The 17,895-nt window shown below is 39.0% G+C and overlaps 1 protein-coding gene and 1 long non-coding RNA gene across 10 annotated transcripts in view; one reads left to right on the top strand and one right to left on the bottom strand.

The window, feature by feature from the left end:
- LOC112427055 (uncharacterized) overlaps positions 1–16,668 on the top strand; it is a 50,843-nt gene extending 34,175 nt beyond the window's left edge. For both annotated transcript variants that reach the window (XR_011608996.1, XR_011608995.1), the window contains 2 exons: positions 4,039–4,144; positions 7,581–16,668. This is a non-coding gene — a long non-coding RNA (uncharacterized lncRNA). The remainder of the gene's footprint in view (positions 1–4,038; positions 4,145–7,580) is intronic.
- Positions 10,694–17,895, bottom strand: part of LOC105483756 (POC1 centriolar protein B) — a 100,360-nt gene continuing 93,158 nt past the window's right edge. For 4 of the 8 annotated variants that reach the window (XR_011608989.1, XM_011744730.3, XM_011744731.3 and 1 more), the window contains 2 exons: positions 14,958–15,176; positions 10,694–11,055 (listed from right to left, as the gene is read on the bottom strand). Coding sequence is in view for 6 of the 8 variants with exons in the window: in XM_011744730.3 (XP_011743032.1) it covers positions 10,951–11,055; positions 14,958–15,176 (324 nt within the window). In the remaining 2 variants the exon portion in view is untranslated. Of the gene's footprint in view, positions 13,975–14,957; positions 15,177–17,895 lie in introns of those variants that run through there. The other 4 variants (XM_071071325.1, XM_071071326.1, XM_071071327.1 and 1 more) reach the window with 2 other exon arrangements.

Genomic DNA, 17,895 nt, shown 5'->3' with positions numbered 1-17,895 from the left:
TGGTTACTGTAGCCTTGTAGTGTACAAAATAGACAGACCACTAGCCAGACTAATAAAGAAGAAGAGAGAAGAATCAAATAGGCACAATAAAAAATGATAAAGGGGAGATCACCACTGATCTCACAGAAACACAAACTACCATCAGAGAATACTATAAACACCTCTGTGTAAATAAACTAGAAAATATAGAAGAAATGGATAAATTCCTGGACACAAAATCTCTCCCAAGACTAAACCATGAAGAAGTTGAATCCCTGAATGGACCAATGACAAGTTCTGAAATTCAGGCAGTAATTAACAGCCTATCAACCAAAAAAAAAGCCCAGGAGCAGATGGATTCACAGCCAAATTCCACCTGAGGTACAAAGAGGAGCTGGTACCATTCCTTCTGACACTATTTCAAATGATAGAAAAAGAAGGACTCCTCCCTATCTCATTTTATGAGGCCAGCATCATCCTAATACCAAAACCTGGCAGAGACACAACAATAAAAGAAAATTTCAGGTCAATATCCCTGATGAATACCGATGTGAAAATCCTCAATAAAATACTGGCAAACCGAATCCAGCAGCACATTAAAAAGCTTATCAACCACGATCAAGTCAGCTTCATCCCTGGGATGCAAGACTGGTTCAACACACAGAAATCAATAAATGTAATCCATCACATAAACAGAACCAATGACAAAACCCACATGATTATCTCAATAGATGCAGAAAAGGCCTTTGATAAAATTCAACAGTGCTTCATGCTAAAAACACTCAGTAAACTAGGTATTGATGGAACATACCTCCAAATAATGAGAGATATTTATGACAAACCCACAGCCAATATCATACTGAATGGGCAAAAACTGGAAGCATTCCCTTTGAAAACTGGCACAAGACAAGGATGCCCTCTCTCACCACTCCTATTCAACATCATGTTGGAAGTTCTGGCCAGGGCAATCAGGCAGGAGAAGGAAATAAAGCGTATTCAAATAGGAAGAGAGGAAGTCAAATTATCTCTGTTTGCAGATGACATGATTGTATATTTAGAAAACCCCATCATCTCAGCCCAAAAACTCCTTAAGCTGACAGGCAACTTTAGCAAAGTCTCAGGATATAAAATCAATGTGCAAAAATCACAAGCATTCCTATACACCAATAACAGACAAACAGAGAGCCAAATCATGAGCAAACTCCCATTCATAATTGCTACAAAGAGAACTGAATACCTAGGAATACAACTTACAAGGATGTGAAGGACCTCTTCAAGAACTACAAACCACTGCTCAAGGAAATAAGAAAGAACACAAACTAATGGAAGAACATTTCACACTCATGGATAGGAAGAATCAGTATCGTGACAATGACAATACTGCCTAAAGTAATTTATAGATTCAATGCTATTCTCATCAAACTACCATTGACTTTCTTCACAGAATTAGAAAAAACTATTTTAAATTTCATATGGAACCAAAAAAAGCCCACATAGCCAAGACAATCCTAAGCAAAAAGAACAAAGCTGGAGGCATCACGCTGCCTAGGATTTTATCATCGCTGGTTGTTTTATATGCACATTATAATTACTTCCCATTGCTGATTCCAAAAATGAAATGCCCTTGGGAATGGGCTGAGCTTCGATGTGAATAAGTTTGAATAAGTTTGTACTGGATTGGAAACTACTAAATCAGGACCTTCCCAGGCCTCAACTCCTTTCAAATGTATTTTTCAGGATCACATATGATTCCAAATCAAGTCCTATGCCTTTTGCCTTAATCACTCAGTTAAAGGTGAAAATAATGAAAGTCTTAGACAGGTGTTCTCATAAGAACTGCTACCTCAAGCTGTTGATTCTTTTCCTCCCGCCTCAATGTTGTATCTTTAATCTCTCCTTTTCAGAGAAGGAATGATCCACATCACCAGTTGCGAGACTCTCTGACTCTCGCTTGCTGAAAGCAGTAAAGAAGGGGGATTTAACAACTTTGAACTTTTCATGTGATTTTTGCCTTTGACACAGTTGTTATTAGAGTTCTGAAAAAGCAACACCCCCTTGCAAGAACATCAGGTTTCTAAATGATTTATCTTCTCACAGACCTTGATATTCAATCCAGGTGTGGAAATAAATAGTATAGCCCTCGGGTTCTATCCTCTAGGCTTGGAAAGGCTTCAGTGGAATTCTATAGCAAAAGGCCCAGGCACTTCCCCTGACTTTCTCTTTGTTCTGCTAACTTTTTATCTCTGAAAAGCAAAGGGATTTCCTCTGGGGATTAAGCAGGGGAAACAACCTAAGGTAGTGCTAGTGTTTCATTAGAATTAAGAGATGCAAATCTCAGCAAGAAGTCCTTGTCCACAACCTTGGACTGTTCCCCCTCCATATCTGGCATCGAGCTTCACAAATCCTTGCCCTGCTGTGCTTTCTTATTCTTCTTTCTCCTGGCCACAGAAGTATCTTGGGTAAACAGTAGTTGTTTCTTAAGTAAGGGTGTCTCATCTCAAAGTGATACGTGCTGGCATTTTTTTTTTCTTTTTTTCTGTTTTAGTTTTCAAAAGTTTTTAATGTAGGCCAGGCACAGTGGCTCACACCTGTAATCCCAGCACTTTGGGAGACCAAGGCAGGTGGATCACTTGAGGTCAGGAGTTTGAGACCAGCATGGCCAACATGGTGAAACCCTGTCTCTACTAAAAACACAAAAATTAGCCAGGCATGTTTTTCGGGACTGTAATCCCAGCTGTAATCCCAGCTATTCGGGAGGCTGAGGCAGAAGAATCCGCTTGAACCCAGGAGGTGGAAGTTGCAGTGAGCTGAGATTGCACCAGTCGCACTCCAGCCTGGGCAACAGAGTAAGACTCCATCTCAAAAAAAAAAAGAAAAAAAAAAGGTTTTTAATGTATTAAAAGCATTCTGAAATAAATACTTGAAAATCCAAAGATGCTCTCTCATCCTGCCATGTCTTGGTTTCGAGTTCATGAAAGGATCAGAGGGAGAGAAAAGTATGATCCCTCCCTCCCTCCTTCCCTCCCTCCCTTCCTTCCTTTCTTCTTCCTTCCCTCCCTCCCTGCCTTCTTTGTCTCACTCACTCTTGTCACCCAGGCTGGAGTGCAAGTGGCATGGTATCGGCTCACTGCAGCTTCCGCCTCCGGGATTCAAGAAATTTTCCTGCCTCAGCCTCCCCAGTAGCTGGGATTACAGGCGCCCGCCACTACTCCCAGCTAATTTTTGTATTTTTAGTAGAGACCTGGTTTCGCCATGTTGGCCAGGCTGGTCTCAAACTCCTTACCTCACGTGATCCACCTGCCCCAGCCTCCCAAAGTGCTGGGATTACAGGTGGGAGCCACTATGCCTGGCCTTTTTTCTTCCTTTTTTAAAATTTAGAAACAGGGTCTCACTGTGTCACCCAGGCTGAGTGCAGTGGTGCAATCATAGCTCTCTGCAGACTCAAACTCCTGGGCTCAAGCAATCCTCCCGCCTTGGCCTCCCAAGAAGCTAAGACTACAGGAATGCACCACCACTCCCAATTAATTTTTAAACTTTTGTGGAGATGGAGTCTCACTATGCTGCCCAGGCTGGTCTCCAACTCCTGGCCTTACATGATCCTCCGACCTCAGCCTCCCAAAGTGCTGGGATAATAGATGTGAGCCACTATGCCCAGCCTATTTTTATTCTAAAAAGTATTTTACTTTACTACATGTTGGGGTTTCCTCTCTCACAAAGACGTTGTTCAGTGAAGTTTAAGTTTTCTTTTTCATATTTTCTGTGTGATTGAGCATTTTTATTTTGTTATTTCCATTTTTATGATTTACTTTCTGTATATGTGGCATATAGAGTTTTGACTAACACTTACGTTGCGTGGTTCAGAACATGACCAATCTTTGTTTAAGATACCCTTGGTCAAAAAAGTGAATTGTTTTTTTACTTCCATGCAGTTTGTTACATATATGTTAAGTCTGCCTTATTACCTTTGTATCATGTGAACTAAATTCTACTTTTGAAATGTTGATATTCCCAATTATGTGTTGCATTTCTGCCAATTATTTATTTATTTTTTCTTTTCAGACGGAGTCTCTCTTTGTCACCCAGGCTGGAGTGCAATGGCACGATCTTGGCTCACTGCAACCTCCGCCTCCCAGGCTCAAACAATTCTCCTGCGTCAGCCTCCCAGGTAGCTGGGATTACAGGCACTCATCATGACGCCCGGCTAATTTTTTTGTATTTTTAGTAGAGATGGGGTTTCAACATGTTGGCCAGGCTGGTCTTGAACTCCTGACCTCAAGTGATCCGCCCACCTTGGCCTCCCAAAGTGCTGAGATTACAGGTGTTAGCCACCATGCCCAGTCAATTTTTTCTATTCATGTATTTTTTGCTTTATAAGTTTAGAAGTTTTAGGTGATCAAGTTATTTCTCTTATTGCTTTTGTTGTGAAATCTATTTTGCAATGAGAAGAATCTCAAATCAAATGTTTATTTTTAGTAGAAACACATTTGAGATTTGACTCCAAAGAAAATGCAACTAATGTACCTTGCAAAGAAAAAAGTAGTTGTGCATATACTCCTGCCACCCGTGCTTCCCATTAACCTCTGCCTCTTGGCAAGCCATTGACCTGTTTTCCTAGTAAGCTCAGGCTGCAATTGTGTTAGCTGGCTGAGTCACAGCTGGGGCTTATGGAGGACAACCTGGCAATTACATTATGTTCCTAGATTCACTGTACATTCATAAATCCTCTGGTGCATGAAGTCTAAAACCTCGTGACTTGCTAAGGCAAAGAGTTGTATAAGCCATGAAGGAAAATGAAGCATATCAATAATATAATTTCACTTCAAAATGTACTAGAGACCCACCTATTTTTATTATCAAATTTGCTCATGGATTGATCATACTTGTCAATAACCCTCAAATATTAGAATAACTGTTTTTTTTCTCTCTCAGCAGCCAAATATTTCTACCCAGGAACAGATGGTTTATCTTCCTTTTAGATGCATAGAATTAGATGGGACTAACAGCCTCCAAGTTTGCTCAACACATAAATGAAATGTTAAGTGAGGGTCTATACTATCTTGTCTTTAGAGAAAAGGCAGTAAGCAGATAATACCTGTTCTCCAAACGGTCAAAAGGCAAAAATAGTTTGAGTTCCAGGCAAGCCTTTTGCTTAATCACATTTACTTGATTCACATTCCAAGCCCTTCCTCCACTTCTGGTTTTTGCCTCACTTTTATTTAGGATAATTATGACGTTAGTGTTCTTAGGCTGAAGTCCTCAGGAATCGCTCAATTGCCAGTGTTTGGCCAGAACCTTGAGGTTTTCTGTGTATGAAAGGCTAATTTCTTTTATATAATCATTCTTTTTGTTAATTTTTTAAAAATGCAACATTGGCTTTGAATTAAATATCACACATTTATTCACTACCACTTAGTAACAGTTCCTATATCTGATTTCAGTAGTTATAGTTGAAATCATATCTTTTGGAAATGCAGTCCAGAGAAACAAAATGATTTATTAATAACAGTAACAGCTACCATTTATTGATCACTTACTCTGTGACAGCTACTGTGCTAATCATTTCACAAATGCAGTTCACATTATTGTTTTTACCTTTTATAGTTAAGGAAACTAAGCTTTGTGAATACCTTCCCTGACAGTCACACTGCCAGAGAATGGCATAGCCAGAATTTGCATCAAGTTTTTCTAGCTTATAAGACTGTCTACATAACTGCTAAGCTATCTAACAAATGGCAGGTTATAGTAGTGTCCACTTAGCCCCAAATATCGGGTGTCTAAATGTTTGCCTATCCTATTTCTTCCAGCCCACCCGCCCTAGTTTTAACTGCTTTTGGCTTTAAGTGAAGCATAGAGCAATGTTTTAGAAAGAAACACTTCAATAAATGAAAATTAAAAACACTCATTTATTCAAAAATGAATTGTTGAGCTCCTCCTATGAGCCAGAAAATGCGCTCAGTGGAGAATCTAGAGATGACAACGCCTGCCTTTTGGATAGGTTAAGTCATAGTGGAAGAGGCAGAGCTGCAACTGTATTATAGTCTCTGTTGTACCAGAGACAAGCACAGAATGCTGAGGAAGCACAACAGAAAAATAATGCAGGGATATGCAAGCTGCCTTTTAAAGGATGAGTAGGGGTTTTCGAGGAAGAGAAGAGTTAGGTAGGGTGACAGGGAAAAAGCATGCTCAATGTAAGTGGAATTGGGAAGGGAGCGGCATGCTCCATCCCGTAATGATGCAAAGTTCAGCAGGGCTGAGGAAAAGATGCATGATTGTGCGGTAAGGAATAAAGAATGTAGAAAAGGAGGCATGCTCGGAAAATAACCTTGAAAAGGTAAGGATTGAGGACAGAAGACAGCAGTCTTAGAACACTATGCGAAAGACTTAGATATCTACGGTGTTAATTAGGCAGAGGCCAGACAGGTAATGCTCAGCAGTGGAGGGGGATGGAGGCAATATGGAGTAGGGTATGTCTGCTCCACCCTGCCCTAGTTCATTGCTGCCATGGAGGAACACAGGCCCAATAGTTGCAGATCTTCTGATTTCCTAAGACAAGCTAGAGACCTAATTTAGTTAATATAAAATCTCCAACTTTTAAATGTCAGCAGGTATATAAAAATTATTTTTTAAAAACAGCAGCTGTATTTGTGTTCATCCCACAGGCAAGTGGCTTGCTCTGTCTCTGGAAGAAACGAGTAGCACAAGTTTGTATTAAAATTCCAAAGCCTTAGTAAAACTCAGAGGTCCTATCAACTAAATAATCATATATCATTAGAAAGGTAAAGTCTATCAATTTACCTTCTTTCCACATAGTTTTTAAGTATACTCTATAATTATTGAATAAACAAAATCTTCCCTGAAGTTATTTTCACATATTCCACTAAAGTTCACTAACTGAACTTCCTCTTTTCTTCTGTACTATTTAAAGAAACTAATGTTCAAGATCAAAATAAGAAATAATCTATTTGTAAATGAGATACAAACTAACCTTTGGTTTGTTAAAATAATTAATTGGGAGCCCATTACACTGAGGCAGCTCTAGGACCCAGAGTTCCTAGGTAAACAAACTGAAACCTAACTCAGAGTAAGTGGTCACATCCTGGGAAGACCACATTTAACAAATCAGAATCCACCAACTAATCTCCAACTAGAGACTTTAAGGCTGCTGTTCCACTTTAACCAATCCAGATATTTTCTGTCTTGCTTCCTCAAACACCTTATAAAAGTTTTCCCCTTGCACTCCAGGGGAGCCAGAACGGCTTGCAGTTTGGCACTGACTGATTCATGAGTCACTGTTGCTCAAATAAACTTCAAAAAATTTTAATGTGCCTCTGCTTAATAGATACATCAAGCAAATGAGAAGTTATCTTTAAAAAAAAAAAAGCCTGTAAAACCTTTAACATCTACTTTAACAACTTGTGTAAGTCCAAGAGAAATATTTATGTGCAAGAAAATAATCCTATCTATAGAAGCTAGGAAGACAGATATTGAGAAACCCTATTATATTCCATTTGGTTGAGCCTACCCACTAGAAAGGAAGTGATAGTATCAGATGATGTGGCTGAAGATTAATACGGCTCCTTTGGTGTTTTTCCCCATCACAGATATCCTGAGGACTCACTCCTGCTCAGCCACTCACATCAAATTTAGTTTCTTGAACTGGGCTGCTGAGGCATTCTGCTCAGGAATTAATCATAGCTGAGAAGCCACTTCAGGGGTGGAGGAGGAAAACAATCTGCAACTTCTTGTTGTCCTATATTCACACAATATACGCTGTGTGCCTACTACAAACTGGAAACCATTCTCAGCTCTAAGATCCATCAATGACTGACAGGAGGAGTTGCTTACCAGGGGAAGACATGTGTGAACTGATGTATGTGTCGGATGGTAATAAGTGCACTGGAGAAAATGAAGCCTGGTGAAGGCTCAGGGAGTGAATGGAGGGTCACTCGGGCAGTCAGGGAGGGCACCTCTGAACAGGTACCAGGTGAGCAAAGGTTGAATGCCCTCATTGATGCCTGAGGGCAGAAAGTTCTAGGCAGAGGAAATGTACAGATGCCCTCAGGTGGGAACACTTTGCTTCTTCAAAGGGTTGCATAGAGGCCACTATGGCCAGAGGGTGGTGAGTGAGGATTATTCAAGGAGAAGGAAAGGGAAGTTTAAGGAGGAGAGGTTGCATCTTAGGCTTTTTACTCTGAGATGGGAAGCCCTGAAGTGTTCTGTGCTGAAGAGCCACGTGCTTTGACTCAGGCTTTTCAAGAACCACCGTGGTCTGCTGTGCAAAGGTGACATCAGGGAGACCAGTCAGGAGGTGCTATGGTTTGGATATGGTTTGTTTGGCCCCACCAAGTCTCATGTTGAGATCTGATCCCCACTGTTGGAGGTGGGGCTTAAGGGGAGTTGTTTGGGTCATGCGGGTGGATCCCTCATGAATGGCTTGGTGCCCTCCTCGAAGTAGAGAGCGAGTTCTCAGTCTTAGTCCCTGCGAGAACTGATTATTAAAAAGAACCTGGCACCACTCTCCCTTTTCCTTCCTCCTCTGTCACCATGCACACTGCTGGCTCTCCCTCACTTTCCACCATGAGTGAAAGCAGCTTGAAGCTCTCCCTAGAAGCATCTGCACTATGCTCCTTGTGCAGCGTGCAGAACTATGAGCCAAATACACCTCTTTTCATTATAAATTATCCAGCCTCGGGTATTCCTTTATAGCAACACAAAGGGAATAAGATAGGAGGCAACTTGTAGTCTTCCAGCCAAGAGATTAGTGGCTTGGATTGTGGTGGGAGATGAAGGTGTAAGAAGCGATCAGGTGTTTTCTACATTAAAATGTCCTGAAGGAATGAACTGTGGGGTGTGAAAGAAAAGAATCAAAGAGGATTCCACGTCTTCAGCTTGAGCACTAGGAAGGAAAGTTGTCATTTTATTGCCACATGCAAGTCCAGGAAAGAAACTGCTAGTGACACTGGTTGGGGTGGGGAGTTAGAGGTAGAGGGCAGAAGAATCGGTTTTGGACCTATTTAGAGATGCCTATTAGAGTTCCAAGTGGAGATGCTGATCAGGCAGCCGGATATTCAAGTTAGGCAAGGGAGGGGCTGGAATCTGATGAAGATAAAGGAGATTCCTCAAATGCTAAAAATAACTAACTAACTAACTAACCAGATAAGTAAAGAGGGGAGTTAGAAAATTGAGTCTGTTGAAAAAGTTTCAAGGCATCTGCATTTATATCATCACTATTTTTATATCACTTATAAAGTTCTGTGATGACTGTAAAAAGTGTCTGGCAACATCAGGTTGTAAGAAGTGGCTACAGTTGGTTTCTAAAGTGTGGACCTCAGGCCACAAGCATCAGCATCACCTATGAGATTGTTAGAGATGCAAATGATTGGGCCCCACCTGACGCATGGAGTCAGCTCTGGAGATAGGGCCCAGGAAACTGTTTTGACAAGTTCTCCAGAAGATTCTCACATATTAAAGACTGAGTGAGCTGGATGATAAGATGTTTAGTACTTCTGAGTTTTAATCATTTAAAAAGAAAAGGAACAACTTTTTCTTTTAAAGCAAAAATGTCTTTATTGTTTCAAGCATGACAAAGTGAACAAAATTGATAGGAAATTTCATTTCTTAGTCTTCTCAATGAGGTTATAAAAATACAATGCCACATAGCTTTTGTAAGCTCTTGAAAATGTCCAGAAGCTCACACTTAGTATGATATAAAAAGGCACTTATAACACACAATAAGATACTTAGAAACCCACCTCATAGATACAATTGAAATTTCTTTGAGAAAAATTTCTAAATATAGAAATAAATAGGACGGCACTATTTCTTCTTTTCCAAAACACAGAATAGCATTTTCCCCCATGTTACCTATACGCACCATAAATGTGGACACCTTCTCCCATTTTTGTTCTTGATATAGGTTGATAATGAAGCTGAAATTAATTTGCTTGCTTTTCTTCAATTTAATCTCAATTTGGTTAAAAATAAAACAAAATTCTTAATTTGTCACCAGGATCTTTTAGACTACCTGGCTCATTTTCATTTTGTTTTAAATCACAATTCATTAAATAGGAAGACGATGATGCAAAAATTTTAAAAAGTACTTACGATTTAGCTGCTCAAATCATCCTAAGCAACAATATTTCTGAAGCATGTGTACATACGTGTGTGTATATTTTTAAATATCGCTGTTGCATCACTCTGACTTTTCAGCATACTGAAAACACACTAACATAATTTTTGTGAACCATGATCAGATACAACCCAAATAATTCAGCACATTCATCTGTGATAGACAGGTGCGTTTCATTTCCTTCAGGTTGGCCAGTGGATAAACAAAGTACACCATAAATTAAATAAAAAACCCACTGCCCCATGCCATATCTGTGCTAGTGTTAATTAAAATAAGTGTATTCTTGCTGTGGAAATTCTGTGGTCTGGGAAGTTTTATTCGTTCATCCTTTCAAGGCATTAGTAAGAAAGGATAATTTTTATTTTGAACAGAAAGAAACCTAACAAGTCAGATCAATAATTCATTATTTGCATGTAGGATGCTATTTTGGAGGTAAGTGAATTATTTCACCCCATGACTGTCTGAATATGGTCAATCTGAAATGACTTAACAGTGATATCCAGAGATTTGGTTACTTTCCTGGCAGGATTTGGCCTAGAAATGAAAATGGACATTTAAAATAATATGGGGAAAATACAGAGTCGCTTGAATGCTTATCACTTTATTACTGCAATCATAAATGATAGTAATTTAAATTAGTCCTTCACATTGATTTGTGTGTTTACATTAGTCCTTAGATATGCCTTTTCTGCCTTTTGTTCTGTTGCTCACCCTTTTAAGAAATGCCATGATAAATAGCACATGGTCATGTTGCGTGGAGTATCTTGTACTACCTTCCTGAGTGTATGTACATTTATTCATTTATTGTGCCTCTGCCCAACAAATGAAAATGAATTTTTTATTCAGCTTTTCTGTTGGACAGCACTGAAAAGCTTTTGCTGATTTTCAAGGCAGTCTTTCAGCTTATCCTCTGTCAAAGTCAGTCGCTGCTCCAAGATTGAAACAGTCTGCAAAAAGGAGGACAAAATAATCAATGCCTGGTCCTCTGGTGGTGAGGATGACAAAGACAATCTCTGCATAGGAAGGTGAGGATGACAATGACAATCTCTGCATAGGAAATCCTTTTTAGAACTGGGATGCCCACCTTTGTACTAAGAAGTTGACTCAAAAATGAGCCCCAGAACTTGCTTTGCTTCTGGGCCCAACCACAGGGCAAGGCATTATCAAACAGTTGGAGAAAAGAAAAGAAAAGAAAAAAAAAACCCAAACTGATGTGTTTGAGAAAAAAAGCAGCAAAAGATCAGACCTCTTATGCCTGATCTTCCAAAGCATCAAAACCAGGGAAGAAGCCACACAGTGTTCTAAGTGGTGCCATAAGCTACACACTTAGTGGAGAAGGGGAGCGGGTGCCAAATTCCACATGCCAGCCAGATGCCACTGAAATGTCATCACTACTCATTCTGTCATCATCCAATCCATGGCAAACCATACCTAGAGCACCGCAGATGGATGGCTAGATTGCTTTGAAAATATCATAACAATCGCCTCCAGTGCCCTCACACAGAAGATGCTAATATTTCCTCGTGGAGTTGTTAGGAGGATTGAATAAAATAATGCATGTAAAATGTTTATGCTAGTACTGGACACACATGGTTTGAATAATCCTGTACTCACTTATTAGCTAAAGGAGTTAGAACACATCCAGAATACATATACAAACACACATATGTATATATATAAAATGTTAAAATATGTTTTATACATATGTTAAACTTGGGAAATCTAATTTTTTGTTATATTGGCTACTCTGTCTTCATTCCTTTGTATCTTTTTTTTTTTAAACTTCTTATTATAAAATAGATTATTCAGGAACCCACACAAGGTACATGTGTTATTTAATGGATTCTTATAAGAAATACATCCTCAAAACCATCACCCATAGCAAGAACTAGACTCCGCCAGCCACCCCAGAGGAGCCTTTCATGTGCCTACCACGTGACCTGCTTGCCCGCCCTCTGTAACAGCCACTATCCTGACCTTTAAGATGATTGCTTTCTTTATGGTTTTATTTCTCAGGTGCACATCCCTAGACACTATAATTTTCTTTCCCATTTCAAGAATTAATGTGTCACTTAAAGTCTCTCTTAATTTACAGGTGCCCACCCTCTCCCTCTCTTTTCTTTACAATTCGTCTGTTGATAAGCTCAGGCCATTTGACAAGCTCTGAAACTGCACACTCAGGGTGCAGCTCAGCCTGTTCTTCCATCTTCTGTATATTCTCTAAGTTGGCTGTTGGATCCAAAGGCTTGATCAGGTTAGATGCCTTGGAAAGACTACAGGTGGTGGCCTGTTCTCTGATTAGAAGGCAGATTAATAATTTTTGGTCATTTCTCATGAATGTCATAGTGACTCAATGTCTACATCTATTAATTCCTGGAGATTGCAAATGATGATATTCTAATTCTATCATTAAAACATTTTGTTAGTTGGGATAACTAATAAATAAGAGACATTTTCCTCATCTACTACTTGCTTACCTAATGGTAGAGTTCATGTAGGAAACACAGGACACTTGCTTGGTATTTAGTCAACCAGTTTTAAGATAAAAAAATCGAATCCCTATCGTCTTTTGAATGTAACCAATTTTTAAAGATATTATTTAATAGCTTTTGCCTTTTCATGTTTTTTACAATCTATAGATCATTGCTAATTAAAAATAATAGCGAGATGTTAATACATTCTACCATTTATTGAGTGCTTACTATGTGCCAAGCATTTTATTAGACACTTTTTTTTTGAGACAGGGTCTTCATCTGGAGTGTTAATGGCTTGATCTTAGCTCCCTGCAACCTCTGCCTTGTGGGTTCAAGCGATCTTCCCACGTCAGTCTCCTGGGTAGATGTGACCATAGGTGCGTGCCACCCTGCTTGGCTAATTAATTTTGTTGTTGCTGTTGTTGTAGAAATGAGGTCTTAGCACTTTGGGAGGCTGAGCTGGGCGAGTCGCTTGAGCCTAGGAGTTTGAGACTAGCCTAGCCAACATAGCGAGACCCTGTCTCTATATAATAAAAAAATAAAAGAAGAAATGGGGTCTCACTACGTTGCCCAGGTTGGTCTTGAACTCCTGGGCTCAAGCAATCCTTCTGCCTCAGAGGCCCAAAGTGCTGAGATTATAGGTGTGAGCCATTGTGCTCAGCCCTTTAGACACTTTATCACAGTTCCAAATGCTAAAAGTTATTTATACATTATTAACACCTTTAAAACGGGTTAACTCCATCTGTCTACCATCTAAAACATAATTTCATTTCAATGTATTTCTAATTATAGTTCATTAACAATAAACACCCTCCAACTTAGTTAGGTGTTGTTAAGTCACCTGTAATTTAAGTAAATCAGAATGTATTTATTTTACTTGCTGCTTGCCCACAGAGTCACTGCTCCCCTTTTGCAAGTGTGTTGTGCCTGCTTCTAACCTTTTTAATATGTAAAATGAATCCATTCCCTAAGAATTAAAAATCATACAGAAATTCAATAAAGCTTAAAGTGATTTATTTAGCTTTGAATCCGGTAAAAAGGAGGAGAATAGGTCATGAAACTGAAAGAACAGGGAATGGAAAGATTCACTCGGGAGAGACCCTAATGAGGACTGAATGTTGAAAGGTTAACAGTTTAGGTGAGGAAGTTATGGCAATATGGGAAACAAACCAACTACAACTAAATTTGACATGAAGTGAAGAGGGCAATGGCCTTTAAGGAAAAGAGATGCCTGATAAATAAAGAGAAAGTCACGTATAATACAATATTACAAAATGAAACGAAGTGATTTTTAACATGATTTTCTTTGAGCAAGTCATATGATGACTCCAAGTTCTCACATGGCTCTTTCTCACAATCTGTCAGATGCCTCCAAAGGCCCTGAGGTGATATCTACAGGATAAAAATATTCACTTAAATTAGTGGTTTTCAACACTGGCTGTAAAACAGAATCATATGGGAGTTCTTAAAAGACTGATGCTAGGGCCTTATCCCAGACCAATGGAAATGGACTCTCTGGAGGTGAAAACCAGGTATATGAACGTTTTTTAGCTGCCCTAATGATTATAGCGGACAGTCAGGGTTGAGAACCAATTGGGTGATTTCTATGCAAAAGTTATTTCTATTTGAAATATTTTTTTTCTGGACAAGTAATTGACATCTCTGTAGTTCATATTTTACCATCTTTTTATATAACTTGCTACTGTCCACTCCAACAAATATTAGTATCTAGTATTCTCATTCTACATATCAAAGAGGAACAAGAGAAGACTTATTCAAAGGGAACAATGAATCAACAGAGCTGGAAGAGAAACCTTTGGTGTATCCATTTCAACATACCATTTCCCTTAAATTATGTCTATACCTTGTAACCAAGAATTTTGGTATATTATTTAAGATCCACTGTATTTTTCTTTGCAAAGGTAAACTGGCCTCCAAAAACTGGCTAATATTCTAACATGGGAATGCAAAACCATCACACCTGGAAGATCACTGCATCAATGTAAGAGGCTTTGGGATAAGAGAAGTTATATACTGGACAGTGAGAATATTTTCAGAGTTAAAATCTACAAACATTGGCAATATTTCATACTAACCAGAAATGGTTACTCCCAATATATTTTTCTTATGGCTCTAAATTTTTTCTTAGGAATGGCTTAAAGTGTGTGTGTGTGTGTGTGTGCACGTGCACACACAAATGCATAGGCTCTGAGTTCATTTCCATAAAATCTTGTTTAGGGCATCGCCACCTTGAGTTTGCTTTGCTAGTACAGAAAAATTTCCCCTGCTCTGCTAGTTCTGCAACTTGCTGTATACAGAATTGTTTTGTGTATCTTACCCTCAAGTGCAATGCATGCAACCTGTGCCATGCCCACCTGTGTCAAAACATTGAGTTGTTCCATAATATGCTCTAAAGCATCAGTCACAGCGAGAGGTATGCTCCTTTGACTTTCGCAGGGGAGGTCACTCATGTCTTCTGTTTTCTTTTTCGTGGTTGTTGGTGAACATTCTGGTGACAACAAGGAAGGGTTCAAGAAATATCCACAGGCCTCTTCACCCTTGTCTGGCAGAGTTCTACCACTGGTTTCTGTTGTCTTTAATGTCACAAAAAATACAGGAAGAATTATATTTTCCAAACTTTAAAATGATAGATATAAAGTTTAAAATATTCCTCTTCTAAAAAGCCCAGCCTTACACTGAAGATTTACCCTCAACTATAATAAATTATGGAAATTACTATAATTAAATAAGGAATTATTATAATTATTTTACTAAGGAAACAAAGCTGAATAGAGAAAATTCACAATTTTCCTTGACTTTCTTTTCAATGAAACACACTTTCTATACACTGATCTGAGGGATCTACTATTACAAAGATTGTTAGATGCAGTTTAATTCTCAGTTTAAAAACAACATTCACATCTATTAGGATGACTATTATCAAAAAAAAGGAAAATAACAAGTGTTGGTGAGAATGTGGAGAAACTGAAACACTTGTCCATTGCTAGTAGGAATGTAAAATGGTTCAGCTGCTGTGGAAAATAGTTTGCCTCTTAGTTACCCCCAAAATTAAACAAAAAATTATCATATGATCCAGCAATTCTCCTCCTAAGTATACATCCAGCAGAACTCTGAAAGCAGGGACTCAACTGGACACTTATACTTGTACAGCAATGTTCATAGCAACATTATTCACAATAGCCAAAAGCTAGAAACAACTCAAGTATCTATTGATAAATGAATGTATACACAAAATGTGGTATAAACATACAATGAAATATAATTCAGTCATAAAAAGGAATGGAATTTTGATATATGCTATAACATGGATACATCTTGAAAACATGCTAAGTAAAATGAGCCAGACACAAAAGGACAAACATTGTGTGACTGCACTTATACGAGGTGCCTAGAATAAGTAAATTCTGAGAGACAAAAAGTACAATAGAGGTTACCAGGGGCTGGAGGTAGGGGTAATAAGGAGTTATTGCTCAAGGAGTACAGAGTTTCTACTTGGAATGATGAAAAAATTCTGGAAATAGATAGTGATGATGGTTACAAAACACTGAATACTGTGAATATACTTAATGCCAGTGAATTATATACTTCAGAATGGTTAAAATGATAAATCTGACATTATATATATGTTACCACAATAGAAAAACCAAAAGTGCTCCATATAGCAATGAACAATCCAAAAATAAAATTAAGAAAATAATTCCATTTACAATGAAATAGCATAAAAATATTTAGGAAAAAATTTAACAAAAGAAATGTAAGGCTGGTTGTGGTGGCTCAAGCCTGTAATCCCAGCACTTTGGGAGGCCAAGGTGGACGGATCACCTGGGGCCAGGAGTTCGAGACCAGCCTGGCCAACATGGCAAAAGTCTCTACTAAAAATACAAAAATTAGCCGGTGTGGTGGTGCACACCTGTAATCCCAGCTACTCGGGAGGCTGAGGCATAAGAATCACTTCAACCTGGGAAGCAGAGGTTGCAGTGAGCCAAGATCATGCCACTTCACTCCAGCCCAGGTGACAGACTGAGGACATGTCTCAGGAAAAAAAAAAAAAAAAAAAGAAAGAAACGTAAGACTTGTACACTGGAAACTATTATACAAACCATCATTGAAAGAAATAAAAGATCTAAACAAATAAACATCCCATATCCCAAATTCATGAATCAAAAACCTTAATATTATTCAGATGGCAATACTCCCCACATTGATATGCAGATTCAGTGCAAACCTTATGAAAATTCCATTTGTCTTTTTTGCAGAGGTTGATAAGCTGATCCTAAAACTCATATGGAAATGCAAGAAACCCATAACAGCTAAAATAATATTGATGAAAAAAATGTGAAGGACTCATACTTCCAAATTTCAAAACTTATTGTAAAACTATAGTAATTAAGACAGTGTGGCACTGACATAAAAATAGACATATAAATCAAAGAAACAAAATTGAGAGTGGAGAAATAAACCCTTCCATTGATGGTCTGCTGACTTTTTTTTTTTTTTTTTTTTTTTTGAGACAGAGTCTCACTCTGTCACCCAGGCTGGAGTGCAGTGGCTCACTGCAGGCTTCGCCTCCCAGGTTCACGCCATTCTCCCGCCTCAGTCTCCTGATTAGCTGGGACTACAGGCGCCACCACCATGCCCGGCTAATTTTGTTTGTATTTTTAGTAGAGATAGGGTTTCACCATGTTAGCCAGGATGGTCTCAATCTCCTGACCTTGTGATCCGCCTGCCTTGGCCTCCCAAAGTGCTGGGATTGCAGGTGTGAGCCACAGTGCCCGGCCAGTCAGTTGATTTTTGACAAGGTTGCCAAGACAATTTAATCAAGAAAGAATTGTCTTTTTAACAAATGGCATGGGGAAAACCCAATATCCACATTCAAAACAATGAATTTGGGTCTCTACCTCACACCATATACAAAATTAACTCAAAATGGATCATAAAGGGCTGGGCATAGTGGCTCATGCCTACAATCCCAAAGTGTTGAGAGGCCAAAATGGGAGGACTGCTTGAGGCCAAGAGTTTGAGATCAGCCTGGGGAACATAGGGAGACCCCATCTCTACAAAAAATAAAAAACTTAGACAGGCATGCTAGTGTGAGCCTGTAGTTCTAGCTACTCAGGAGGCTGAGGCAGGAGAATGACTTGACCCCAGGAATTTGAGGCTGCAGTGAGCTATGATGGAACCACTGCACTCCAGCCTGGGCTACAGAGTGAGAAACTCTATCTCTTTACAACAAACAAACAAACAAACAAAAAACAAACGACATCCTCAAAACGATCCTATTGGTATCACTTT

Source organism: Macaca nemestrina, chromosome 10 (genome assembly GCF_043159975.1).
Source record: "Macaca nemestrina isolate mMacNem1 chromosome 10, mMacNem.hap1, whole genome shotgun sequence".
Classification (NCBI taxonomy): Eukaryota; Metazoa; Chordata; class Mammalia; order Primates; family Cercopithecidae; genus Macaca; species Macaca nemestrina.
This window is presented reverse-complemented; position numbering and strand designations above follow the sequence as displayed.